At 51.4% G+C, this 27,960-nt stretch overlaps 8 protein-coding genes across 8 annotated transcripts; 3 read left to right on the plus strand and 5 right to left on the minus strand.

Moving 5' to 3' along the window:
• Positions 1 to 1,742: 1,742 nt before the first annotated feature.
• On the minus strand, positions 1,743 to 3,101 carry CCOS01_11445 (uncharacterized protein; the record flags this gene model as incomplete). Its single annotated transcript, XM_060459598.1, has 3 exons — positions 1,743 to 1,751; positions 1,827 to 2,522; positions 2,631 to 3,101. 3 exons carry the CDS (start codon positions 3,099 to 3,101, stop codon positions 1,743 to 1,745), a joined length of 1,176 nt encoding a protein of 391 aa, XP_060309429.1.
• Positions 3,102 to 3,926: 825 nt separating this feature from the next.
• On the minus strand, positions 3,927 to 6,119 carry CCOS01_11446 (endo-beta-1,3-glucanase; the record flags this gene model as incomplete). Its single annotated transcript, XM_060459599.1, has 1 exon — positions 3,927 to 6,119. The coding sequence occupies one exon, from the start codon at positions 6,117 to 6,119 to the stop codon at positions 3,927 to 3,929; it is 2,193 nt and encodes a 730-aa protein (XP_060309430.1).
• A 7,105-nt stretch (positions 6,120 to 13,224) lies between these two features.
• On the plus strand, positions 13,225 to 14,350 carry CCOS01_11447 (uncharacterized protein; the record flags this gene model as incomplete). Its single annotated transcript, XM_060459600.1, has 6 exons — positions 13,225 to 13,555; positions 13,618 to 13,725; positions 13,785 to 13,858; positions 13,912 to 14,113; positions 14,209 to 14,247; positions 14,304 to 14,350. 6 exons carry the CDS (start codon positions 13,225 to 13,227, stop codon positions 14,348 to 14,350), a joined length of 801 nt encoding a protein of 266 aa, XP_060309431.1.
• A 679-nt stretch (positions 14,351 to 15,029) lies between these two features.
• CCOS01_11448 (uncharacterized protein) lies at positions 15,030 to 15,956 on the plus strand (the record flags this gene model as incomplete). Its single annotated transcript, XM_060459601.1, has 2 exons — positions 15,030 to 15,270; positions 15,322 to 15,956. 2 exons carry the CDS (start codon positions 15,030 to 15,032, stop codon positions 15,954 to 15,956), a joined length of 876 nt encoding a protein of 291 aa, XP_060309432.1.
• A 796-nt stretch (positions 15,957 to 16,752) lies between these two features.
• On the minus strand, positions 16,753 to 17,742 carry CCOS01_11449 (uncharacterized protein; the record flags this gene model as incomplete). Its single annotated transcript, XM_060459602.1, has 1 exon — positions 16,753 to 17,742. One exon carries the CDS (start codon positions 17,740 to 17,742, stop codon positions 16,753 to 16,755), a length of 990 nt encoding a protein of 329 aa, XP_060309433.1.
• A 2,537-nt stretch (positions 17,743 to 20,279) lies between these two features.
• CCOS01_11450 (WD repeat domain-containing protein) lies at positions 20,280 to 21,687 on the minus strand (the record flags this gene model as incomplete). Its single annotated transcript, XM_060459603.1, has 5 exons — positions 20,280 to 20,449; positions 20,503 to 21,128; positions 21,182 to 21,277; positions 21,334 to 21,373; positions 21,432 to 21,687. Coding segments are annotated over 5 exons (1,188 nt in total), but the record flags the coding sequence as incomplete, so codon positions are not given.
• Positions 21,688 to 22,643: 956 nt separating this feature from the next.
• CCOS01_11451 (uncharacterized protein) lies at positions 22,644 to 25,061 on the plus strand (the record flags this gene model as incomplete). The annotated part of the gene is made up of 3 exons (XM_060459604.1): positions 22,644 to 22,694; positions 22,752 to 23,841; positions 23,893 to 25,061. 3 exons carry the CDS (start codon positions 22,644 to 22,646, stop codon positions 25,059 to 25,061), a joined length of 2,310 nt encoding a protein of 769 aa, XP_060309435.1.
• Positions 25,062 to 25,784: 723 nt separating this feature from the next.
• CCOS01_11452 (uncharacterized protein) lies at positions 25,785 to 26,695 on the minus strand (the record flags this gene model as incomplete). Its single annotated transcript, XM_060459605.1, has 3 exons — positions 25,785 to 26,015; positions 26,101 to 26,429; positions 26,557 to 26,695. 3 exons carry the CDS (start codon positions 26,693 to 26,695, stop codon positions 25,785 to 25,787), a joined length of 699 nt encoding a protein of 232 aa, XP_060309436.1.
• Positions 26,696 to 27,960: the final 1,265 nt, after the last annotated feature.

Here is a 27,960-nt window from a genome sequence, read left to right on the forward strand (position 1 = left end):
ACTTCCCTCACCTCCTACGGCCGGTTTTCCCAGTCTGAACTCCCGTACATCTATAATTCCTATTATTGCACCCGGGTGCTACTTCTAGGCCCTGACTCTATGTTTGAGACCAGACTTGCAGCCTTTTGTCTCTCGTCTTCTCTCAGTTCGGCTGCATTCGTGCTAGACCTCCATTGGCACAAGTAATGATTGATTGAAAAAGAAATAGAACAGGGAAGAGAAATAAATAAAAGGAAGCTAAGTCGAGGCATCAAGGCGTTTCCCAGACGGGCCGAATCGCAGAGAGTAGCGCTAGTGCACAGGATGGGGACACGAGTGCATGAAGTCACAGGCCTCTCTGGATCGTATTCGGAAGATGCCAAAAGGCTCCATCCGTGTGCCCTGTTCACCTCTCCCTCAGATGTTGCGCAAGCGCACCTGCGGCCCACGCCGTGCTACGACGCACATCAACATGGTCAACCAGAGAAACAAGCTCATCTGAAGGCACCAAGACCCACGCATCCCAGCTATTATTCCTTCTTCTTGTTCTTACCAGGGAATACCGAAAACAGCTTTTCTCAAACTGGGTGAATGCTGGTAGATCAACTCATCCGACGGCCCGAGCCGCAACTCTCTGAACAGGAATGTGTGATTAGGATAAGATGCTATGGCGATCTGTGCTGAGTGATGCTTCAGCCTGTGATCATTTTGCGTGTCAGATTCTGAGGACTCTCGCGGAACATGCATATGAGAGTCAAGATACAGTCTGAGAAAGAAAAAAAGCAGCCTTTTCTTAGACATGCCGTTGCCTCATAGGAAGGTCGACTAGCATTTTCTGGAGGACCCAGGGGTGTTCATCTCCCATGCTCCCTGCTCTTCAATCAAGTCGGCTTGTTTACGACATGGGATAATCCAAAATTTTGGAAATTTGTTCGGCCGAATGGATCTCTCATTCTGTATGGTTCCATGCCCACACGAGCACATGAGCCAGAATGCAATGACACGTATATCCACTAACGCATTAAACCCTGATTTTGTCAATTCTACATGCCACAAACGGAAAGATCTTGGCAGCACGAATGTTGCAGAGTCAATGGCAGCATGACTAAGCGTCATCTCACAGATGGTCTGCTTGAAATTGCGCATGTTTTGAGTCACAAAGCTTGTCCTTTTCCTCCCTTCGTGTGTCTACATCCCACATCCTCGACAGCTTTAGGCGTGGTCTAACGCTCCATCTTCTTTGAGGATCTCACATCTACCACGATGTCCACTTCGCTCTTCAGCAGGACGACATCTGAGACTCTTCAATCATCTCAAACTTCCCCGAAGCGTCTGTCACTCTCACAGTCAGCAACAGCAACGAACCCATTGACGGCCTCGAGGGACATCTTCGTGCAGCAAAACTTTCCCGAACGAACAGGCTTGACAACTTTGCGAGCGTAGTTTACTAAGGATCAGAGTCTATTAGCATCCTATATCCTCTTCATTTCGCCGGGTACCCTGGCGACCATCCATAGACACCTACGATGAATACGTCCTCCAAATCTTTACGTGCCAAGTATGAATAGGAAGCTTCAGTGCGGAAACGACGTTTATTTCGTCTACATCGTACATTGAGCACCAATAGAGCAGCGCGAGACACCATTGATGAGAACTTCTATGAAGCCTACGTATGAAAACGGAACAGTTGCTCATCATGGCTAATTGCCAATCAGACATAAATAAGGATACATATGAACAACCCGACGGTTCTCATTCCCCATCTAAAACAACTGTGAAGAGTTTTGGCAAGGTGAACACCACACCAAGCACACGCACAACGTCCTCACAAATCACCCCTCACGTACCTCATAAACAAAAATTCTACTCTTGCCCTCTTCCGGCGCAAAATACAGCCTCACTCGTCCCCCAACGACAGCAACATCCATCGGGTTCTTCGTCATCAACACGCTCTTCCTCCTCATGCTCGCTTCTATGTGGTCCTCATCCCCCGTCCACGGCACAACCCCTGTTCTTTCCATGAACGGCACCTCCCACAGAGGAATCATCCCCTCCACTTCAACAATCGCCAACCCACCCACCTCCAACCCCGGCGCCAGCGTCGCGATGCCGGAACAAAGCATCAGATGCCTCCCGTCGACGATGCCGAGAGATTTGCAGTCTTGGTAATCGATCCAGTGCGAAGGATTCACGATTGTTGTCTGATGTCCGTCGACTTCCCCATTGTAATCCACTTCACCCCGTTTGCCAAGTTGAGCCTGTTCCCCCTTTCCAATCCCACCGCCAGTTTCGCCCTCCCATGTCATCCCGGCCTTGCTGATATCCCATCTCCTCGCAACTCTCCCACCCCACCCCAATGTCGTCAACGTCCCATTGTGGACATCATGCACGATCCCACCCTGGTGATCCGCCACCTGGAAGACCCTCTCCATTTCCACGCTGACCGGATTAACCCTCACCACTGTTGCCGTCGAATTCGGTCGGTACTGCGAGAGCGTAGCCCAAATATGTCGCCCATCAAAATCAATCCCTCCGGTATGATACTATATCCTTCGTTAGCCACCCGTCTGACTTCAAGGGGGCTGCAAAGTGACACAGGCCCCTAAAGAAGAGAGAACTGGGGTGAAAAGAATATCTGAGTCGAGATTTACCTCCAAGTCCCCTTCCTCGGAAACAACCCAGTCCCCAACACGTCTTCCGCGCCCGTCAAACACCACGAAATGCGCAAAGCCCGCCCCGGCACTCCGATCCGTCCCATCAATCCATTTTCCGTCAGGATACTTCTCCGTCGGGACGGTATACTCCCCTGCCGAAACCCAGAACCTTTCCTCATCACCATTCTCCTCCTTATCAACGTCCACTGAATCCCGTTCTCTGTCATTCCCCTCCATACCATTACCCGCAAGCCTCACAATTCCCTCCGGCTCCCATAACTCCCCCTCAAGCTCAATTATCTTGACAAGATCCAGTCTCGCACCCTGGTCACCACTCATACTCGACCGAGACAACCCCGTCAACTGCTTCACAATCTCCGCGCCATCCCGCGTAGCCCCAGGCTCAGGAAGTGGTACGGGCGCTAGCGGGACATTGGGCGTCGGCCTCGTGAGATTCTTCCACTTCATTGTTCCTTCTACGACGCTGTTGCTGGCCAAAAACAATAAGAGGAAAGGGTGCGGCGCCCGGACCCTCATCACGGTTACTCCGTGAACACGGTCTCTGTCCAAGGGCGCGAGGCTCGAGGGAATGCGAAAATTGTACAATCTGCTGCAGGTTTTGGGGAGAATGTAACCACAGAAGGGGCAAGCTGCGTTGAAATGATGCAAATTTGAAAAGGTCAAGTGCTGTGGATGAAGCAAGATGAAGCAATCCCTGGCCCAGCCGGAGATGTCGGAAGAAATCATGTCGATCAGGGCCCGCCCCGCACTCCCCGCCTCGGCCCGTGTTGTCCTCGGTTGCCTGTCCCGGACGCATTGGAGGTACACAGGTCGAGAGCCCCAGCACTGCATCGAATGACATGACGCAGATCCCAGTGCCGTATTAGGGCTTTCTTACATTCGATGCAAGTTGCCTGAGCGTCGAAATCCTTGATTTGATGCGCTTGCCAATCGAGAGGGGGCAGGGGGGGGGGGGGCCAACCTGAGAACACGAGTCGCGTCATATCACCAGGCACACGAAGCATTTCAACTAATCTATTCTTTCCGATCAATCAAATGCTAAATACAGTGTGAATTAACCCATACGAACAATCACCGACATGGTGTACACGGTATAAAACATCATACCATGATGCCGGCAGCTTTCAAGCCGGGCATGTTTAGGCCCCCAAACTCCAGAGTACTCCGTCATGTACAGTGCTGCGTATCGCTGAGTAGCAGACGCAGGGCTTGACTATCATCCTTCATCCATCCATACATCAAGTCTCGTAACAGTCATCTGGCATCAATGTGTCAGACCGTCTTGCCGCCGCAGTCCGGTATAACGACGCCAGACTTGACCTTGCGGTTGACGTCCATCAGACCCCATTGGTCCTCCCAGTTCTTGTCTTTTTCGTTGTACATTATCTTCCATGGCTCATCAAAGGCCGAGAACCAAAAGTAGTTGGTACCATTAGTCAAAGCGGGACATACCCACTTGTCCAACAGCTCATTCAGCTCGTCGATACCGGCAACTGAGGCATTGGGGCAGCCCGTAGCAGTGCCATCGCCGCAGCTTGTGCCACCTTTGGTCGGCCAACCAATCTCGGCAATCACGTTCTTCTTCTTGTCCGACTTGAAGAACCCACCGGCTTGATTCTCCCAAAATGCGTAAGTCCACATGGCTGCGTCCTTGGCGTTGGTTCCAGAGAAGAACGGGTGGATGTTGGCCATGATGTAGTCACTCTTTGACGCCAAAGATGCCGTCCAGTCGTCGCCCAGGTCTGAAGTTGCCACAGGCAGGCTAAGTCCCTTGCTGGTCAAGTTGGTTCGTACCTCTTGGAGTAGAGTCCCCAGTTCCGACTCGGTCATTTGCTTCCGGAACAGAATTTCGTTGGCGACGATGAGACCCTCGAAATGCTTGTCTCCGTACTGGTCCAGAATATCCCACATTTGGGAAAGTTGTCTCGCGTTGGTTGTCTTGTTGCCATCCTGCCATACACCCAACCAGATCTTCACTGTGCCCTCCAGTTTGAGTTGCTCAATTGAGTGAATAAGCATCTGCGTCTGGTTGCAGTCTGTGCCGTACAAGCGGACAGTGTTGGTCAGTTGACTGAGAACAGCAAGATCACGGGTGATGTTGTTCTGTGAAGGAGGATTGTGATAACAATCGGGGTACTGGGAGTTGAGAGGCGTGTAGTCCATTCCGGGGAACACTTTATGCAGTTCCTTGTTGTTCATAAGCGCTTTGATTTCGGCACTGTCGGCGCTGAGGTCACCGTTGGAGTTCTTGTCGTCGTCTGCTGATTGTCCATTTCCTGAGCTGTTGCCGTCGCGACTGTTTCTAGAAATCAATCCACCTGCAATGCCACCAGCAATGGCACCGGCGATGAGGAGGATCACTCCGAGAATAATGCAACACTTCCACTTTCTGCGTCCCTTGTTTTGCTGCGCCATCCACTCTGATTTCTTCTCTGGTGAGCTGAGGTCAATGGCGCTGCCGTTTTGATACTCGGCCGTTCCCTTGGGGTCGTAGTAGCCGCTGTGATTTCGGTTCGCCATCAATCCTGCTGCGGCACCTCCCGCAGCAGCCGCGCCGGCTGCGCCAGCTGCTTTCGTCTTGCCTGTTCGATCGCTGTTGGAAAGACTAAGCATCGAGTTTCGTCCACTTTTGGGCTTGCCGTAGTCGAGACCATCATCACCATCGTCCGCGATAGAGTTAGGATCCACCACGCCAAGGTGTTGGGGGTGTCGTTGGTAGTAGGGGTTTTCGTTGTAATAGTCGTTGTAGCCGTATGGGCTCGAAGATGGGGATAGCCTGGCCGGAGAAGCGCCAGCTCCGCCGAGAGCCGTCAGGCTGGAGTGGGAGTCTCGGTCCGGAAGACTGCCTTGGTAGCTACCTTGGTAAGGACGCGGGACGGCATTGCTCATCTCATATACGTCGCCTCCCGGTTGACTGTAAGCTTGCGGTGGTGCACTGGGCTGCTGAGACTGTCCTCGCGGGGTCTGGCCAGCACTTCTCATGGCACCAACCCCGCTCTCCCTGGCGTTACGTTCGGCGACGGTGTAAGCGATACCAGCCATACCTCCTGATGCCGTGTCGCTGAAGTTATCCGCGCCAGGTGTGATATTCGGATTCAGATTGCTCTGCTGTGGAGCCGCATAACGATCGGGGCCCCAGTCGCGGTGCACCGGAACCTGCGGAGAGTTGTCGATGGGGGATACGGCTTGATGAGCTCCGTATGCTGTAGCGGCACCGCCCACGGCACCGACAGCAGCCGGTGGTGGTCCCTGGCCATCGTTCCTCCGCTCAGCTCTCATGCGGCCAAAGTTCGGGTCATGATTGGGTTCGGAGTACTGGTGATCATGATGGTATTCATGAGGCGCGCCGTGGTGGTACTGATTATCTTGGTAGTACTCTGGGGGATTGGGGGTATGAGACCGATAAGCCTGGTCTAGGGGCTCTCGCTCGGCATCGCGGCCGTCTTCAAAGTCGTATCGTGGCATGTTTCGGGCAGGATGTATATTTTCGAGGTAACGTCTCGCAACCCTCGTGGGTTGAATGGTTGACTGACCAACAGCCAAGAAGTTCTGCTCGATTGTGGTGGATGAGGGAAGCGGAGAAATCGAGGGACGCTGGGTAGACGGGAGTCGACTTTGGAGGATGGCCGGCTAATGCGTGCGGCGGTTGCAGGAATGCGGGTGCAATTTCAAAATGTCTCGGAACAACAACTGTTTAATTGTGAGTGCGGTTCTCGCTGAAATCGGCATGTGTAAAAGCCCGCCTAATCATTCCAGCGTAGCGACTGCAGCGAGATCGAGAAGAGACCGCATCAAATTGAAGAGGTGCATGGAGAACAGATGATGCAGATAGGAAGCAGGGAAAGAAACACTAACCTCCGTGCACCAGGTCTCCCGGTGACTCGGATTGAGAAGCCGGCAGGCGGACGACGCAAGCTAGTCGCCTCCGCCTAGTAGAAGTAGTGTCGCGGCGAGTTTGGCGATGGTTGAGCGTACCAAAGGAAGTTCGTGGGACAGTCGCAGAGACGTTTGGCACGTTTGTTTGTTCGAACGGGCGAGCAGCGAGAAGCCGGGGAATTACCGGTGCGACAATGTCGAGGCGAGGAATCGCGCGTTTTTGAGATGACTGTCTCGAAACCCTGGGTGGGATTAGGTGTATGGAGATTGCAAACCGTCAAAATGGGCTTCGCTCTGCCAGAAACCGTAAGGGGAAGAAAAAAGGTAGATGTTGAGGTGAATGGGGTGTGAGCGAGAATGGTGAGCAAGCAAGCCCCCGAGAGTGTTAGGCGCGGAAAATCTGGCTGGGCATTTAGGTGTTTCGCCCGCAGCAGCGCCAGGTAAGAAGTTCGTATTTTGGTACACCCGTGCGGCTCCCTTGTCTGGCGTTGCGCTTGCTCGTATTGGCTTGCGACCCGTCTCCAAGTGTTGTCGAGGAGCTCGAGTACTGGTATCTGCCCGCGGGGTGCGCGCGCAGGAAGCGGGAGCCGGAGGAATCGTTGTTTGGAGTGGTTCGCCTTGGAGATGCTGAAGACAAGGCTTGGAAGGATTGTTGTCGGCGTCGGGCATGAGGCATTCGACAGAAAAGAAGGAATGATACGGATACAATAAGGTGGGTAGCACGATGAACGGTGGCTTGGGTGGTCTTGTGTTCGTGGATGTTGGCTTTTCAATCTTGGCCCATGAAGACAATGGACGACCCGACGTCAATCAGTGGAGAGGGACTGTACCGTAGTACCGAAGCTGCAACGACGATATACGTAGGTACCTTGGAAGACTCTATGTATACCGCGGGACTTGCGAAAAGAGGCAAAATGCGCCGCGTGTGAGACAAATTGGGGGGCCTTTAAGTTCTAACAGGATGGGATGGCAGGAACGGGGGCAGGCACAGCTGAAGCAAAGGTACCTACAATGTAAAGCACCCCGTACCTAGGTACCGTAACCTCTCGTGAATGCTTCCTTCCTCAGCCATATTCTTCCCTTGTGTGAACAGATTGGGGACAGATTGGCATTTTCACGGGAGGAAGTAACTGCCATAGCCATTTACAGATATCCTTCCTTGGCAAATTGGTTTGGTCGCCGCCTCCTTTCACTGGCACCCGTTCTCCATACCATATATGGCCTCATGAGTCTCGACAACAACGGGAATGGTGCGTCGATAACAACGGCCCAGCCTTGTCCCTCCAAGCTGGAATCTGGGGAGGAGGAACCTAGCTATACCTGCCTCCCCTCCGAGCCCCAGCCCCTGTGCTCACGGGACTCCTCCCTGACCCCATCTGCTTTGCCGAGTGCCGTCATCCAGGACAGGGGGGCGCCTTAGGATGATGGGATCAGACTGAGAGAGTGGAGTGAATGCTGTTGCATTTGCACCTTAAAAACCTAAGCCCAGGCAATACCAGACCCGCCTGGTATCCGACTAGGTAGTTTTCTCGGAGTGAAAAATAAAAGCAGACTAGGGGAAAGGAGAGGCACATACCACACCACAGTGACGGGGGGCAAAAGGCCCGCTGCAAAGCTGGGAAAAAGCAAGGCAGCCCGAGCCAAGCAGGTTTATTTTGAGTCCCCGGCCGGGGCAACAAGGGAAAGAGCGGCCCTTTCTGTGCAGCCACTGATCCATGCCTCTCGTTCTCCAGCCGTACGCAGTACTTGTACACAGTAAGCTCATGAGATGCAAACACCACTCTCTGTTTTGGACTTTGCCTTACCTTGGTTGCCTTTCTACCGTACAATACTTAAACCTGGGCCATCATCCATGCCTTTTGCTGAGAACAGCTGAGACCGTTGGAGATGGCGGAGGCCAAGGTGCTAAAGAGTACCTAAGTTGGGTGCATAAGGAAGCGGCCGTGCAGAGACCGCAGATGAAGGAATCCCCGAAAAGCAGCCGGTGCTTTGCTCAAGGTACCTAGGCGGCACTCGAGTCACCACTGCTAAACGTCCCCCTTACACCAGCTACTCGTCTACCAACCGGACGTCTTCGAGGGGCTTCACTTTTGGGACACGTTTGCGACTGCAATCTAAGTAAGACCAGCGACAAATCGCTGACCGCAAACTGAGTGTGCCCACTCACGAGTCTGAATGAATGTTTCTTTAGTGGGCCGGAGCCCTGGCTGGCTCTTGTCCCTCCGGGCCTATGGACAGACCGTGGTTGGCTGAGCGACCGCTGGCGCCTACCCTGTCTATTTGAGGTGTGGCTGCGCCCCTCTCTACGAGTACCTAGGTACTGCAGTATACACAGTAAACCAGCCCACCACTTCTCCTGGAAGCCCGTGACCCTCACTAGCCCCCCCCCCCCCGCCCTCGCTGATCCATCCATTCGATTGTCGTTCTTGTCGTCCAACCTCTTCGTCTCACTTTACTTAGTACGAATGCGTGCCCGCCGGTAATCCGTACCTGAGCGACAGCATTCGCGAACAGCGAAAGAACCGACTTCGTCAGCAACGCGGGTCCTCACCGACAATGCTCCGACCACCAGGTCGTTGACGGCTGCCGAGTCAACGCTACGACAGAAGTCTGTTTTTCCAACAAAAGTATCGTCCTCAGTCATGCAAAATACGACGGGGGGCCGGTGATCGTCAGGCCCACATGCAACCAAGTCCATCAAAAGCAAACACACAGAATCAAGCATCATCCACCCACACAACCAACCTCCAGACAATCAGACTGTCGCAAATCGAATCCCATCATTTCCCGCCCGTAAACACTTCACGCAACTCTGCGTGTTGGGTACGCTCGTAGCTTTGTACGGATTGACAGCGATGATCAGCAAAATCCGAAACTGTCATCCCATCCTTTGGCTATTTTACTTCCTCCCTCCAGTGCCGCAAAAGCTCCCGACCCCTCTCAAAAAAAGAAACCCCAGCAACCTTCCCTACTGAATCAATCTGCCTCTAAAATCAGCAAGGAAGTCCCTTTTGCCATCACTCTTGAAGAGTCCCCGGCTTCTCAGTGCCCCTTCATCTCAATCACCATTGCCGCCTTCCGCCTTCACCGTAGTCGTATTCTATGCTTTGGCTCCCGCGAACCCCCCTACCAAAAACACCAAACCTGAAGCACACTGAAGCAGCACCGGCCCTGCTTCACTCTCCCTACGGAGTACTGCTGCAACGCTAACCCATGTTTTACGCATGACATCACCAAATAGCTTCAAACAGGATGGATTCCCCTTTCAGTCATCGGCGCTCACCTCTGCTCTGGGACAATTGATGCTACGTAATAATTTGAGCTTTTCCACGAGTGTTCACTCACACAGCTGAAAGCGAGAGTAAGAGTGAGGAAAGCCACGCCACACTCTTCTACCTACCATATTGCTGACACTCCACCTGACGCCACATTCTGCCTGCCATCTGCTCTTCCAGCGTCCAGCTTTGCGCCGGCCTGATCAACCCTCGTAAAATACACAGACCACCGTCCTATTCTCCTGAGAGGTTCTGCGAGACTGCAAAACCTCGTATCGGCGAGTCAGGCGACTTGCGAAAAAGGCAGCTCGACCAATATGTAGGTCCATAGCGCCATTAGTCAACTCTCAGTGAAGTGAACCATCATTTCTATCTGTCTCCAACTACCCTCAACTAGTGCCCGGCATCCTTTCTCCCGACGTTTCCCGCCAATGCCCATCATCTCCCACTTTGAGAGGCTCAACCTAGATATTTTGCGAATCACTCCCGCAACCTTATCCCCAAACTCTGGGACTAACGCGTGCAGTATTGCGATACTTGGATCAAAATTGTGTTCTCTCCTAGAGCTTCTGCAGCTTTATTTCATAAATGGGTATTGATCTGCCATATTAGTGCTTCAAGCACCGTCGAATGGGCAGAGCTAATGTAGCCCTTTGCAACACAATCGAAGGGTAGGTTAACGATGATATACGCTCTATGAATCTCTCGTCACGTCATAATCATTATTGAAATGCTGGGGAGTTCGTTTAAATGTTATGTAACCGCCAGACAATCTGATACTTGTACCTCCAAGTTCACAGTACATCAACAAGCCAGACGAAGTATGATTTCTCAGGTTCAAGTAGTGTATTCACACCAACTGAATTGCCTCAAGTCAAGTCATTCCAGTGTAACTGAAACAATAATCCCCATTCGGAAGTCATTCATTCACATCATGATGGTGCTTTTCCAAGCCCGTCTCGTATGACCTGCATCACATGCACCGATGCTAAGTGGAAGGCCTGATTTCGCAGCTGCGGTAGTCTAGAAGAGAGTCTTGACCAGAGCTTTGTGATTTCTTCAAATTACAACCGCTCGTAACGAATCACAGTAGCCCTAAATGGGACGTGGAAGTAAGAGCCCTTTCGACAGCGCGTCGAAGACAGGTTTATTTGCTATCAACTTTCATCCAAGTGTGGCTATATATGCTTGAGCCAGTCTCAAACACAACTAAGTGGACTTTATGCATGGACTTGAAACATAGACTCTTTTTGAAACTCGAACGAGTACACACAGGTTAAAATCTTTGGCCACGGATGTCGAAGGCTTGGCTTCGATGTGCCCGGAAACTTCACAGCGATGTACGATCCTTCTTGTTTTCGCCCATCAGGTATAATTATGAGCTTATGTCAGCGCTGTAATGGCAGGCTAAAAAACACCTATATGATATGATAAACGACAGTAAGCCGCATTTATGTACGCCAGTCTTTTGAGTACTATCTGTAGTCGCAGTGCTACCGAGCCGTTACGGGTTCCGAAGTCTAAGGAGCATCCATTTCGGCACATCGTGTATTCGAAAACTTCACCAGCTGTATCTAGTTGAATGACATCTGCAGACCTTTCTTGCCAGATTTCTAGTGAAAGATTCGTTCTATCTGGGCTGAAACAGTCGGTCCAGAAGCAAGAGACCTTGAGGCTTAAAAGCCTTGGGTGAAAGCATCCATATAGTCTACTGGAATGGCAAACCGATATCGAGATCGCTTCATTCCATCTAGTAATTCTTTTCGAGGAAAGGTGGCGCTTATAACATTTTAGGTACTGGTCAAGTCACTTGCAACGATCACAGTAGTATAGAACGTTTACAAGACGAAGTTACACGTATTATATCATTGCTATCGGACGTCACTCAGTGCTTATGAACTTCTATTTTGATGCGATTAGCAGTACTAACAGAGCCTCCAATTCTACCATAGCAACAAAAGCCTCATAACGCTTATCGTCTAAGATTAGTTAATGACACATGAAGATAGTTAAGGTACAGAGATAAGACTAGCGTAACCGCCCTCCGCTGCCGTTATATCCCATTTACGCGACGTTGCTATCCTTCTGATTTGTTTTGTTCATGCTTTCATGGGGGAAAGGAGTACCCTTGAAAGTAAGAACAATACCGGGCTAAGAATTAAGTCGTGAAAACGTGGTAAGTTCTGAACTCTTCCGATAGTGATACTTATGAGGGAAGACAGTGCATTTTATGTCATTAAGCAAGGGCGGCGTACATGGGTAATAATGCAACTTTATTGTCTTGTTCAGTTCGACGAACGTTTACCCTAGAGCGGAACGCTACGTATCCCTCGAGCATCTCATTTTACGTATATGCATCTTTTGAGTAAAGATAAGGCTTAAGAAGTTTTTGATAATCACGACTATTAGCAATTATCCTTCCTTTATCCATGTAAATACTCTTGATGCAACATCTTGAACTGAATCGTTCTGCCCGATTCTCAGCTACGATGAAGCCATTCACCGAATAGTATGTATCGTCTTCAAACTGGACAGACGTGCTTCTGATAACTGAGATTCAATTTGCCAGCTGATGTCTCATCTTAGTCAATAGCATGAGCACTCTCGGACCAGTGCTCGTGGAGAGCGAGAGGTTGCTAGTGTGGATCGACTCGGTTATCGGCAGGCAGGTGAGACGCAGTTGGGCCCCATCACACGTGTTCCAGATTTCGTTTAAGCCCCTGGCTCAGACTGAAGGCCCCCCCAAAATGGCAAATCTCCCAACCCCAAGAACATGTCACCAGCCCGAAAGCTCGCACTTGCGTGATACCTCAGGCTTTACGTTTACAGGTATGTTACTGTAGAGTTGAAATCACTTGGGATTGACTTTTCCGTCCTAAAATCATATTCTACGGTCGTTCCATGCACAAACCGTCTTGATAGACGTGCAGAAATTGCTTGCAGCCCCAAGCTAGGGCTCGTTTCATGAGAGCCCGTCCTGCGCTTAGCACTTGAGAGACATGAAACACGTCAACGCAACACTCCAGATGTATCAAAGGGTTTGCTTGGCTGAGCACAGATGACAAGAGCAGGGATCATCGCAAGCCCACCCGACCTTCTCTGCTAGGAAACCAGTACTCAGGAGTGCAAAGATTCGTTCGGAGTTTCATCGGCCATCGTCGCTTCCATGATGAGATGGCCATCCCTCGCTCGTGAATCGAGCTCTCAAACAGCCATTGTAGCCGAGCAAAATGAGCCGGTATATCCTATATGACGGGAGAGAGAACCCCGTATGCGGATCTTACGGTAGACAAAACCAAGGCGGTCCCCAGGTTTGATTATCCTCTCAACAAACCAATGTGCGGTTGCTATTGTTCCCTTGTTCTGCATTTTTCTAGCACGTTGAGCCTCCCGTTGTTACTCTCTTTTCCAAGATCAAAATGCCCCCCAAAAGCAACCACTACTCAACAGTATCGCACTCGGATACTTACGATGATTCCACTACTGAAGTCGACGAGTCACTCATGGGCGATGAGAAGCAATGGCACTCAATAGACCTGAACGTGAAAGGGAACCAGGGAGGAAGCACTTGGAAAGAGGTCAAAATTCTCCTGCGGAGATATCGCTGGCTTATTGACACGCTTCTCCTCCTCACGAATATTGGTCTCTCGCTAGGACTGTCGTTATTGTTGTACTATCAGTTTGAAGACGCCAAGTTCCCGTCGCGAATGACACAAATTGGCGGCGATTACACAGGCGCTGGCCCGCAATGTAAGTCAGCCCCCAGACTAAGCCATGGTATGGTCCGCTAAGCTAACTGTTGTGACCTTCAGTCCCGATCGAGATCAAGAAATTTGATGCCGACCATGCCGTGGTGCCTCCCAACGCAACAGAATTTCTTTCCGAAGCTACGCTGAACCAATGGCGATCGCTTTTGCCTGGTAACGCCACTAGCTGAGACCTCAACTACAAGATTGATAATTCACTAACACCGGTATAGCTGGTGCCGGTTGGAAATCCGAGGATGATGGCCCTTTCTTCACCACTACCATGACCCATCAATTGCATTGCATCGTACGGTTCAACTCTATTGCTTCCTTGGAGATACATTTACTGACTTCTTGTAGTTCATGATGGGACGCATCTACTCTGAAATGGTCACCAACAAGACTGACATGTCTAGAACCGAGGCTGATATCCATTTCTATCACTGCATTGACTATCTGAGACAAGCAACCATGTGCTCAGCGGATCTGGCACTTGAACCACATCTGATTACGGACGCGGATGACAACGGGCCTGGAGATGGTAGTTGGAACGGCATGCATGGTAGGCGACTTCTCCCCCCTCGACAAACTACAGATAATTCCAAGCAAAGGTGTGTCAATCTCAAAGAGCGAGAACTAACCCGGACGTACTCTCAGTCTGCAAGAATCACGATCAAGTGATCAAATACGTAGATCGTAAGTTCAAACAATAAACAACTCTAAATTGACAACAGTCTAACACCGAGTCACAGGGCAAATCAAGGAAGGAGTTCGTGTGGTTCTGCCGATAGATGACTGAGCACTAGAGATTGGAGTAGTTTTTGAGTGACAGCGTCTTTATCCCATTGAGAATACAATACAACAGTAATACTCTTCTTCGGACTCTCAACGAATGAATCATACGCAGCACCATGGGTCCACACAGTCAGCCTTTTTGGAAAAGAGATTGTGCAATAGGCGACATCCACCTACGGAATGGATTCCAAGTAACCCAAACTCATGTTGGTTGGCGCCAAGACCTTCGCCGCAAGCCTGTACCCACGTTCTCAATAAAGGATCTCTTCTGCGCAAGACATAATTGGACTACGCCGCACGCAACAGCTGACTTGAGTCTAGTCAGTGCAGCTGCACACATCGGCGCCAGCGGATCGCAAGGAGGACTGACAACCAGATTTGAGATCTGTGATTGGAAGTGTCCTTCAAGGATGCCTGTCAGTTTCCCATAGCCTCGATGCCTGTGGACGGAGCTACTCGCATGCCTGCTTCCGACCTTGCATGCCAGCTGAAGCTTTGGCCGCAGCCTGATTTCCCTGGTATTAAATACCTCTGGATCTGGAAGCCAGGCAGCTGGACAATACAATGAGTTTCTTCTGCATCTTCCCTTTGTCATCCCTCGACCTGCGCTCCATCCATCTCGTCTGATTGAGCAACTGGGTAAGCCAGCGATAATCGGAGGCTTTGAGAGACTCACACTCGTCATGCATCTTCTAGGTCGCGTCTCACTCTGCCTTCTCCTCTCGGCCCACGGAACACACTCCGAAAACCGTTTTCGAAGACCGCCTGGTCCGGGTCCCTCAGGTGACTTCCGAGATAACCCTGTTTACCCGTTGGGAACCCAACTTGATCTACAATGGGAAACGGACTTTACGGCAATCGACTTAATCATCTGGCATGAAGCGACGTATCCAAAGAGTAAAGCAACGTATGCTTCAATTATCTGTAGGTCAATCCATTGCGAGAGATTCTTTGGATGAGAGCTCAGAAATGCAGCAAACACGCGTGCGCTGGGCATGCTCTGGACGGTCAGCTTTACTGGCTTCCCTTCGCACCATGATCCGACTTTGAGCCCTGTGTACTTCATTCAGATGTTCAACCACAGTGCTTCAGTGGGAGACATTACTTGCCACTATTTCAACATTACCAACTCCGTAGCATCCACCTCGGCGACAACATCGACATCCCCTACGTCGACAGCTTCGACTTTGACGGCAGTTGCTACACTGGTTGAAGCATCCCCAACCGCGTCACCTGGCTCTAGTGGAATGAATAACAGCGCATCTACCGGTGTAGTCGCTGGCATTACAGTGGGCGTCGTTTTGGGAACGCTGGCTATCATGGGCCTAGTGGGTTGGGTTATCTGGAGGCACCTGCGGAAGAAGAAACAGGGTCATGGGAGCGGTGATGCCGGGGCAAGCGACGTGGGGAACTTTTCTGCTGTTCAAGAAATCGGGCCCTCTCCTCCTCTTCGTTGGAAGTACGAGCTTCCTATGAATGCTCAGCAACATCGTTATGAAGCTGATGGAACAGAAGTTGTGAGGTATGAGATGGCCAGCGAACTTGGTTCGACTGACAATGAGAACAAAACTTTGAGGGTGAGGGGTGACGCAATGTTGAGAGAGCCGTGAGCAACCTATGTATGGATCGGAGGTAAATAGGACTTACGTGAAAGCTGTCGAGAGGAAGGCTCAATATCCAAATACCTAGATGAAATACTCCGCCATTATTGAACAGCATGATACTAGCATTCACGGCAGGCTCGGGAATGCCGTCGGTCTGTGGCATCTAGCAAATTGCCCTTCTTGAGGATATTGGAAATCATCATGTAATGCCTTACTTACTTGAAGCATTATATCCAGCTTCGGAAGCCGCCTCTTCATGTTGATATAGCTGGAAACCTCGAGGCTTAGCTTTTCATGTGGAATCCTCAATACTGAATCCGTTGTTTGAGCACAAACTAAAGGGTTGAACAACCACCTCAAACTACTTATGCTATGATTGCTTTCTAATTATCCTGGCCGATAATTTCTGAAACCGGCTCAACTACCTGCTGCTGGATAACCGACATGAACATCACCTCTCGAGATCGGTTCAATGTTAGAATCAAGGTCCTTCTCGCGCACCCACAAGCCCATTTGGAAGACGACGCTACGGGATTACATCTATAATACTCAAAGTTTCCCACAATTCAAGACTCTTTCCCGGGGTAAATAAATGGTACTGAGGCATGTGAGCATGTCGTTTCTCGAAATGCTACAGTTCACTCATACGATGAACACAGGAGGTCTCAGGTAGACAATGGTGTGAAAAGGAGTGTAGGCTACTGGGCATTGAAGTCCAATTAAAGTCACACCTAGCAGTGAACGTGAGTCCATGATTATTGATGCCGCTAACGTAGCATCCAGGTTAGACAGGTTAGACAATCTACTGTAGCCATGCTTTCACCAAGTTCCTCAGCCCACTCGCCATCCATTCTTCATCAACCTTCGTCATAGCATCAAAGCCATGCTCACCAGGCTGGACCGCTAGATTGAACTCCAACTCAGGGTCAACCTCCCTAACCAACTCTTTCAACGCGACATTTCCTTTCGCCGGCACAACACTATCATCAGCACCCTGCCACACGAATACACCACCGCGCGGAAACCTCTGCCCAGCCCTCAACCTCTCAAACGGAAAAAGCTGCTCCTTCTCGAGCGGGAACATCTTGGGAAAACCGCCGTGTTGAAGATTAGCAAACATGAGGAGGCCCCTCTCGAGATTTCGGTCGTTGGAGATGAGTGAAGGTGCCTCCCCATTACGAATCTTTTCAAAATGGTCGTCAACGATGCTCTGAGGCAGGGCTAGTCCGAATACCGGAGCCGTCGGCTTCTCCATGAAGTGTGCGTCGGCAAGGTCGATGCAAGGATAGGCGGCTGTCACAGCCCGGATTTCCTTGGCATGAGACAAGCCCGTCATGATACTCAGGTAGCCTCCCGCACTGTCACCAGCCGTCAGGATCCGATCCGTGTCAACATCAACGCGGCCTCCAAGCTCCTTCTTGAGAAAAGGGGCTAGCTCCTTATGAACCCAGGCCCAATGATCCTCTATATCTTCGAGGAGGTCTTCGATAGTGGACTCCGGCGCGAGACGGTAGTTCGGGCTCACAATTACAGCCGAGTGGCGTGCCGCGAGTTCCATGTGCCAAGGCGCGAAGAATCCGGGATAGAGACTCGCGCCGCCGATAAAACCGCCGCCGTGGTAGCGTAGTATTATGGGGCATGGTGAGATCACCGGGCTCGAGGCCTCTGTCAGCTTCTTCGGGATGAGGACATCGTTGGTGATGGAGTGGCCTGAAATTGTCTTGTAAATCGTTGTCAGGATGGTGAAGTCTGAGAAACGAGACATGTCGTCTGGATGCGGCAGGAGATCCATTTTGGCTTGTTGGATGCGTATCTGGGCCAAGTAGCTTTATGATAAGCAACGCTAGTTGTCTGAAAAGATGAGAGGACCTAGCCTCATGGAAATGTTCCGTAGTCGCAGGTCTTTCAGAAGAGAATGGTTTCTAAACAGTATCTGTTGAGCTCCATATGGGTCTCTCGGTTGCTTTCTGTCCCCGACAGACACGCTGACCCACGGAAACTTATTAAGAAATCTCCACACTAATATACATTCTCAAACATCCCAACCCCGCGAATAGCATTGACTAGTGGTCTTCGGATGTCGAACATGACATTTGGAGCTCCGTGCTTCGGAATCCGGTCTTTTGAGTTTCGGGAACTAGCAGTCGTAGTCTCAACTTGGACCAAGCTGCAGGAGTCTTAATCCGCAAGCCTGAGAGTCCGCGCCAGTGGTAGATTAGACTTGAGGGCTAAAACGTCTATTGGATCCCACCCTCGGGCCGGCATTTGCGGACGGCATGTGTCCGTATTGAACGAGGGCCTTCAAATTGGGTGGCCAGGGGCGTCAAGTTAAGGCCTCAGATGATCGCATTGATGGCCTATTTGACGTCAGTCTCATGAAGTTTGTCGGATAGAAAGCCAACATTGTTCGCGGCAGACAAGCCCGCGTCAATACGCGGAAGGTTGGCAAATCCATAGCACGTCCAATACCACCAGTGAATTTTTTGAATTATAATCTAAAAGGAACCAAGTAATACACCGAGTTCTCTCTTTTTGTTGGGTCAAGGCCGTTTAGTTTTGCAATCACTGAAATACATAATTCTAAGCCCCCAACGAAAGTAGCCTCCTAGCCACAGAAAGGAGCATCTACAAGACTTACCGATGAATGATATCCTAGATAATACATTGTTTAGGAGTAATCGATATGAATCTAGAGCAAACGCATAGGAGATGCACCAATATATCACAAAAAGCGTCTATACGGCATCTTGCCATATATACTTACCTACCAAAGAGACAAAAGATAGGTAGCTAAAGTGGGTAGCGTAAGGCTACTCCTCTTAAATACTGACATCATCGATCCTCTTCTATTCAACACCTGAAGGGAGAAAGAAGCTTAAGAGAAAGAGGAAAATTACATGAAAAGTTTTATTCCCCAGCTAAGCCACAACTGCAAACAAGGTCCACATCTTGACAACAAGTTCTGTTGGTAGAGTACGGAAAAGACATACTTAAATTTTCGTTGCAAAGGCAGAAGTCCTAAACCCCCAAGAACCATGTCAACAGAAGCGTAGACTAAATGAAGAGACTACCCCAGGAGACAGGGAGGATTACGTAATGCTGAGAGAAGTTAGTACATAATAAGAAGTTGGATAGAACGCTATGAAACAAGGAATAGCTTGAATTTGCTGCGTACTTCACGATTTCGGCAAGTCTAGAGTCTATACTGTTGGGTATCTGGTCGAAGACTATGACTAGCCTTCCTTAGGCTTGCGAGACTTCTACTAGGGACGTTCTTACTAATACTATCGATGATCAATTGTTCCCTTGACTGGGTGTTCCAGACGACTCTTTGAGGGCTGTACATAGTACATCATAGATCTTTCTCAAGCGTAATTCCTAGTTCCACACCCAAGCCTCCTTGGGTGATTTATGTCGCGAGTTGTCTCGAGCAAGTCGTTGTTCGCTGTCCTTTCTGTAACGTTGCCTGCCCAAAGGATCTTGTCGTCTGGCAGGCTGGGTGGAGTGAATGTAAGTGATGCTGGAGCTTACTTCTGGGAACTTTGCAGTTCGCAAAGGACTTTACCCAGGCTCTTCAAGCGACGAAACCGGACTTCGCTAATCACTGCCGCCGGGGCACCTAATTCTATCATCCTCGTAGCAGGCTTTGCAACGCCGAAAATCTGTGATTGTGCAATGGGATGAGTGGTGATCTCGCTAATCACGATATCATCAACAGATGTCCCATCTGTTGATCTACTGAGGGGGCAACCAGGCCAGCTTCTGGCTTCCCGAGACAAAGAGCGTTCCTAAAGAGACTCAGCTGAGGAAGAAAAGCAATGATAGTAACGGATGGGGACTACGGCAAGGCATACCGCACCGCCGCACCACTAGCCACAGCCTGTGTCATGTCATTGAACCCAAATTGTACATGGTTTATTGTAACATTAGCCGCCATTGGTGGCATTCATGTAGCCTAATTCTCGAAGCCTTGGCCGCTGTAAGCAATCCTTCATTGTTGGCTTGCTCGTGCGTGCTTTTCTACAAAAAAACATATGGCCACCAACTGAACTAGTAGAGCCAGCATCTCAGAGGGCTTTACTCTGTTCTGTGCTGATGAGAGTCTCTGTCAATGAGTCTAGAGGCGGGGATCCCAGCCTCGAGCTTGCTCGTCGCCGTGGCAAAGAAGCGATCCATCAGCTGGTGGGCAATTGCGGGAGTTTCGGTGACAGAGTTGTTGCTCAAATGAGAGACTCCGTCCATGAACGAGCCCGACGAGACTCTGCTGCTTGTTGGAGTGATTGCGTCACTTCCTTCGCTGCGAGATACTGTGCTGGAAGACGTGCTCCTCTAGTCCACGTTACGTTCAGCAGTCGGGGCACCACCACGCCAGAGACCGTAGAAACCGTCGCAATTCTTCCACATCTTGATCGTGCCGTCCTCGGAGCCAGTTCCGTACAGCTTGCCGTCGGGGGAGAATGCGATGGACCAGATGGGGCCATGGTGCCCCTTGAGAGTTTCTAATAGCGTGTTAGTAGGTATCCTGCTTCCAAGTTTCTATCCACCAACTCACCGATCTCGCCAGCGTCGTCCCAGCGGCAGACGCGTGCCCAGGTACCCGGCTCTTCGCCCATGATAATCTTGCGACCCTTGAGGTCCAAACCGACGCTTGCAACGCCATGCTTCAGTTCCAAGCGCTTGAGTTCGTCCATCGCTTGCGGGCCTCCCCAAAAGTATACCCATTTGCCGGCGGCCACAGCCAAGACAGGAAGGCCGCCTCCAATATCACCGGGCGAGGTGTGCTCGGGCGCCAGGGAGACGAGCTCACAGGACTTGATTTCGCCGTCGAGGACCTCCTGACGAATGACGTTACGGGTGGGCAGGTCGAACCACCTTAGGGTGTTGTCGGACGCAGTGACGATCGTGTTAGGATCCTTGGTCCAAGCAATGAACTTGATGGAGCCAGTATGGGTGCCTTCGCCAATCTCAAAGCCGGCCGAGGCAGGCACGGTGATGGGCGTACCGGTGGGAGAGTTAGGATCGGGGGCGAAATCGCTGAGGTCGAAGACGCGAAGCTTCTTCTCCATGCCTCCTGTGGCGATGAGCTCAGAGTTGTCAGGTGGGTAAGCGACGGCGCGGACGATGTGGTTGTGCTGAAGGGTGTAGAGGACTTCTCCACTATGAGTGTCCCAGACCTTGCTGCTGGTCATTAGTCACGGTTCGGAGTATGAGTGACGTGTGATAAGACTTACGCGGTGAAGTCGGCAGAGGCGGTTGCGGCGTTGGAGGCATCAGGACTCAATCTGGCCTGCCAGACAGCACCCTTGTGGCCAATGAAGGTTCCGATCCTGTGTGAGCACTCGTCAGCCACGCGCGGTCAACTGGTCTTGGAGGAGGAAGCTACCAATCGCCAGTAACACCATCGCGCAACATTGGATTTCCATCTGCGACAGGGTTAGCAAAACCCTGGTGGCAGCGCAGGATCATTTATCTCCAGCTTACCCTTGCAAGCAGAGATCATGTAGTATTGCTCTCCCTTCTCAAGGCCAGAGAAGCAGACGTGAGGAACAGGTCGAGAGTGGCCATGGCAGGTCAGAGGAACATATTGACGCGAGGTCTCGGCAGCGGGAGGGGCAGCGGCAGCCATATCGTCGTTGAGGGGAGGAATTCGGGGTGCTAGGTGCTTGTTGGTTTCGTGAGAGTCGCAATCGCAACGTTTGCGCTGTGGATGGGTATCAAGTTGTCGACAAGTTGGATGCTTTGTTTTTTTTTGTTGTTTTTTTTGGCGATTGACAGTCGAAGGAGATGAGGAAAAAACGAAGTCAAGGAGAGTCAGTCAGATACAGCCGTTACGTCGTAAATATCGTGAGGAGTAGGTACGATGGATCGCGTGAGGGCAAGCAGCGCAGCAATAGCTCCAGGAAATAGAGCGAACGCACGTCAAGGGAAAGGAAAGAAAAAAGGAGGACGGGGAAAGCTGCAGGAGGATGCGAGAAGCAATGGGAGAGCGGCGCAGATGAAATAATAGTGGGGGGCTCCCCGAGTCGGAGCAAGGCCGATTTGCGCCTGGATTATGTCGGGTGCGATTGTTTGATGGAAGCCGCTGCAAGAGCAGGTGCGAAATGTGAGAGTGTACCTACTTGTTGGAAGCCGGTTCCATGAAAGGAGGTACAAAGGCACACCTTGTACCTTGTTCGGAAGGAGTCAAGGAGATTCGATGGACCCCTGAAACCAGGCCGGTCCTGCCACGAGCAGCCAGAACTTCAGAGTGACCCCGCGCTGCTCCGTGCAGGTCGCGGATTCTATTCCTACCTAATACCTAACACCTAAGAGGGGGAGCTGCTGAGGTAAGCGTCCTAGCAGTGTGGCTTGCAGGCAGCCCTGCCTGTTGGAAGCCACGTGCTGCTTTGCTTGCTGGCCCCATAGATGTGGCTGACGGTATCCGAAGGCCCGCAGTACCTACCTAGGTATCCGTGAGGTATGTAGGTACTGTGGCGCATTGGAGCTTCAGCGTTCCCGCTTCCGTCATCATCGTCTAGCTACCTTACCTACTTGACTACCTATCTCCCCTCCATAACGTAAGGCAAGGAAGGTACCGCCCACCACCTCGAATCGATACGAGCGAGCTTTCCACCTAAAGAGCCACCCTCGGACTCTCTGGACTCTTTCTGATACCTACTTACTTTTCCCGACCTCCATCACAGATTGCCAGCAATGACGACAGACTTCAAGCTATCCGCCCAGCTGTCTGGCCACGACTCGGACGTAAGCAAACGAACCTTGAACGCTCTATTCATCAGCTAATGCAAATGCAATCCACAGGTCAAGGCAGTCAGCTTTCCTTCTCCTCAAACCCTACTCACTGCTTCTCGAGATGGGAGTGTACGAGTCTGGCGTCAAACGTCTGGCCCCCCTCCGACTTTCGAACCCGCAATCTCAAGTCAAACATCCGAATTCGTCAACGCTGTCACATACTTTCAACCCTCCGAATCATACCCGGAGGGACTGATTGCCTCCGGTGGTAAGGATACAATCGTCGAGGTCAAACAACCCCAAGCTGCCCCGAGTGACAACGCCGAGAGACTTTTGATAGGTCACTCCCAAAACGTGTGCACTCTGGACGTGTCGCCTCAGGGATCCTATCTTGTATCGGGCGGATGGGATGCTCAGGCCATCGTCTGGAATATCAACACCTGGGAACCTGAGATTCGTCTCAGCGGTCATGATAAGAGTGTGTGGGCTGTCCTTGCTCTTGACGAGGACACGGTAGTCACGGGATGCGCCGATACTAGCATCCGCATTTACAAGCTTTCCTCCGCCATTGCCGGGGACGCCGAACCACAGTCAACTATCCACACACCTGAAGTCATTCGTGCTCTTGCAAAGGTTCCCAAGGGCCATTCGAGCGGAGCTGATGTTGCAAGTGCCAGCAACGATGGCATCATCAGGCTTTGGAAGCTGAATGGTCAGCAAGTTGGGGAGCTAATCGGCCACGAGAACTTCATCTACGCTTTGACAAGTCTTCCTTCGGGTGAGTTAGTCAGCTCCGGAGAGGATCGCACTGTAAGAATATGGAAGGGGAACGAGTGCGTTCAGACGATCACACATCCCGCCATCTCGGTATGGGCTGTTGCTGCGAACCCGGAGTCTGGCGACATCATTACAGGAGCCAGTGATGGTGTCGCGCGTGTCTTCACGCGCAACTCTGAGCGGGCAGCCAGTGCCGATACCATCTCCGCGTTCGAGGAGTCGGTGAAGGCTTCAGCAATTCCTCAGCAACAATTACCAGACATCAACAAGGAGAAGCTACCTGGTCCCGAGTTCCTTCAGTCTAGGTCGGGTACTAAGGAGGGCCAGGTGCAGATGATCAACGAGGGCAATGGACTAATCACTGCCCACCAATGGTCCCAAAGTAAGTTTGATCTTAAAGCACTCTCTCCCATACACGGCTAACGGCGCAAAGGTCAACAACAATGGATCAACATTGGCACCGTAGTTGACTCCGCTGGAAGCAGCGGGAAGAAGACAGAACACAATGGCAAGTCTTATGACTACGTTTTCGATGTTGATATTGAGGACGGAAAGCCACCCTTGAAGCTGCCTTACAACCTATCCCAAAATCCTTACGACGCCGCGACAAAGTTTCTCAATGACAACGAGCTGCCTCTGAGCTACCTGGACAACGTGGCCGGCTTCATCACACAGAACACCAAAGGTGCCACTCTAGGCCAGTCAGCATCCTCAGGTGGTGCTGATCCTTACGGCACCGAGTCGAGATATCGCCCAGGCGAGTCTGAAACTTCAGCTCCCAAGCTCCTACCGCACACCGAGTATCTCTTCATCACGGCCGGCAAATACGATGCCATGATTAATAAAATTCTCACAATCAACGCGAACATGATTTCGTCTGGTCGCAAGGACTCTGCCCTGAACCCCAACGAGCAAAGCATACTCAAGGCTGTCAAGGAGGCCATTGGATCTTCGACGGCGGTTAACCAACAAGGCATCGATCTTGTGGTCAAGATTGTGACACACTGGCCTTATGCCGAGCGACTCGCTGGCCTGGATCTGTTAAGATGTGTTGCTCCGGCACCTCTCGCTGCTAAACTCTCACTTCCCGGTGCTTCTTTCCTCCAGATCGCTGCGACCAGCGCTTTAGAGGCGACAGACGGTGCCGCGCCCAATGAGAATTCTGCAATGATGGCACTCAGGGCATTTGCCAACATCTTCAGCTCCCCTGAGGGTCGAGCGCTAGCCGCGAAGGAGGCTCCTCTTGCAGCGAGCGTTCTAGAGCGTGTGTTGGGTATCTCCGGTGGTGCTGCGATTGGGCCTTCTAATCGCAACGTCCTAGTTGCTGCGACCACTACTCTAATTAACTATGCCGTGCTCGCCTCGAAGGAGAAGTCCAAGCAAGAGTCGAAACGTTTCATTCAGGCCCTTGGCAAGATACTCTCTACGCAATCCGACTCGGAGGTTATCTACCGAGCACTTGTCGCTTTGGGAACGTTTGCTGCTACCAACAAACCTGAGGTGAAGAGTCTGGGAGGCGAGGGTTGGATCAAGGGGGCTATCGACCGCGTGTCGGAGCCGCGGGTGAAGCATGTGGGACAAGAAGCTCTCCAACAGCTATGAACGGTGCATAGTGTGATAGGATTGATGTGGGATAATGAAGCTTGCTTTATGGAGTTTCCGGAAACATGACTTGGGTGACGGCTATGTGATGGCCGTAAGGGTGCGCGCCTGCTGACGCTCCGGCGAAACGGGAGGGAGGGGGGGAGACGCCAGGGGGGTTTGCGGTTATCATACAGAGTCAAGTAGCTGGCCATCTTGGACCGCTACCTATAGAGCAATGCATGCACCGGTAGATTACTGTTCATGGCGTTCTCCAGTGTGGCTAATTGAGCGTCTGGTACAGCTAAGCGTTCGATGTGAGGATGACGAATAAACCCGGCGTTATCGTTTGGCCATCATTATCGGACAGAGCTGCAAAGGGGATCCAACGAAGACGTGCTAATCAACATCCCGATATTCCTCTGTCACATCTTATAGTACCAGTCTGCGTAATATTTCTGAACGTGTTTGTAATTGTGACCGCGGTAAGCGAGCATTGTTGATGGGGTGTACTTCAGAAAAGAATGAGTACTTCGTTTCAAAGAGGAAAAGATAGGGGAAAAAAAAACACCTGCGGGCCGCAGCCGTTTGAAGCTATCCCTCCATATAAAAATGAAATAAAAATAAAAACGCCGTCTTTAATGCCTCCCAAGAATGTACAATAGTTCCCAAGGTATAATCCATCCATTGCGTCCATCCGACTCTCAGAACAACTCATGCATAAAATTGGGCCGTGCTGCTCAGTCACAGCAGGATCCAGAGCGCACCGAGCACAAGCGGGAGCAAACCAGCGACGGAGAAGCTCGTTGTCGTCCTTGCGCCAGCGGATGTTCCTTGCACATACCCCGCGCCAGACTCTTTTGTCGTGATAGTATAGACGTCGCCGAAGCCGATGTCGGTGGAGTTGAAGCAGTTTGTCTCGTTGACTTTTCCGATTTTCGGGTCGCCTGGCTCAGCGAATTCAATATCGACGCACTGTTGTTGCGGTATTAGCACCTTTCTACCTACCTCTCTCTCTGTGTCTCTTTCTGGCCGAGGTAGAGGGGCAGGGAAGACTTACTGAGAACAGAGCGGCGCCGTGAACAGCAAGCTCGACAATTTGGATCGTGGCGTGATCTCCGGCCTTGACGGTGGTGTTTGCCGGGAGGGGCACTTGCGGGAGGCAGACGGTGCCCGGGTAAGGGTTTTTGCTGGGACCAAGGATTTGGAAGACGGGGACCATGGGGAAAGACATGTTGATGGGACCGCCGTCGGGCCCGTCGCTGCCGAAGCCCATGTTGGCATACATCATTGCCTGGGCGTGGCCCTGGAACCAGCCTGGTTGGAAGGCGAGAGCACCACCCGTCGTGGGCCAGTAGGTGCGGTTTTGGGTGACGTGCATGCCGCCGCCTTTGGGGATTGATTAGTGAGGCCGAGTCTTTGACTTATAGAGTGTATGAGGGTTGAAGTTTGGCCGGGGAGAGAGCCATGGCGATAGCGAAGGTAAGTGATTGACGGCCGAGGAGTGAGAACTTACATGGGTAGTTCCATTGCATGCCGTAGGGGAATGTGTCATTGGTAATGAGGTTATTACCGCGCCAGCCCGGGTATGAGATGACGATGTGGGCTGACGCTGTCGCGGCGAGGACGAGTGCTGATAGTATTGAAAAGAGCATCTTGGCGATTTGTGTATGGAAGGTGGCCGTCCAAAGTCCACGATTGTCTTATTCCAATGGCGAACACTCTCTTTTCTGCACTTGGAATCCGGATCGACAAATATACACTTTCTTCTTTCACAAGCTTTTCGTCTGACTGTCTGTCTGTCGGAACGGCTTGCAAGCTCGCCTGGAGATTTTTGAGGTGGTTGGTTGTTCGGATGGTTCGTGTGAGCTTTTGAGGCAAACCTCGCTTGAGATAACGAAAGATTCTCGAGAACAAGTCCAACTAGAGGGGAGTCCACAGCTTTGTTCAAGAACAAGGGTTCTGTGAGATCAAAGAATATTCTGGTGGTGGCACTAGGTGAGTCGAGTTGGAAAGAACAGAAGGGAGAAGGCGCAAATGAGAGACGACAGGCTGAATGATATTTGGGCGGGGGCGGGAGCCTGCATGGTAAGGTTACTATCTACTCCGTACTTCAAGGTCAGGAAGATGGCCCGGCCGACCGTTCCAGCCGCCGAGCCATGGATGTTCATTTCTGCCGTACCATTGGATTCGCACCTTGCAGCCATCCAATCGAGTCGGGTCGACCTGGCGTGCGCGTGGAGGTGTGAATGCGAATGGGGACACTCAGTCACACCAGGAAAGGGACAAGAGGACTGGCAGACAGACTGCAGTAGCCAGTAGTATACGTAGGTATGCCTTCATCTGCAAGACCATGGGCAATAGCTGCCGTTCCCCTGCCGGGCTAGCGACGCAACCAATGGCAGACAGAAGCGCCCATGAAAGTGAGAGTCGCTGCGGGAGTGGCAGGGGATTATTCAATCGAAGGTATTTGGGGGCGCACGAGGCCAATGAGACGCCGTATCACCTCGGTGGCAGAGGGGATCTCGACGATGAGTGGTGAGAGGGGGAGGCGACGAACAGGGATGCTGCGAAGTGTAAGCGCCGGCTTTAGACTACATTAGCTGCAAGATGCAACCTGGCACCGCTGTCACAGCAAATCCCCGTCCTCGGCTTGTGGCTGTTTGTTGGAGCTCTCCACGCTCATGTCTCGTCGAGGCACAAACCAATAAGACGGTGATCCAACGATACACGGCGTACTATCTGGTTTACTGGAATTGAACAGGACTGACTAGGGTGTTGATGGTTGTTGGTGTTGGATTCGTGCAACACCTCGCGGTGATGATTCGATCCCGTCGCGCAACATCCGAGTTGAAAGGACCGTAATGGCATGGACGCGTCGGCTCTGTCAATCCTAACGAGCGCTTGCTCGCCCTCGCTC

Source organism: Colletotrichum costaricense, assembly GCF_030867565.1.
Source record: "Colletotrichum costaricense strain IMI 309622 chromosome Unknown Scaffold_13.1, whole genome shotgun sequence".
Classification (NCBI taxonomy): domain Eukaryota; kingdom Fungi; phylum Ascomycota; class Sordariomycetes; order Glomerellales; family Glomerellaceae; genus Colletotrichum; species Colletotrichum costaricense.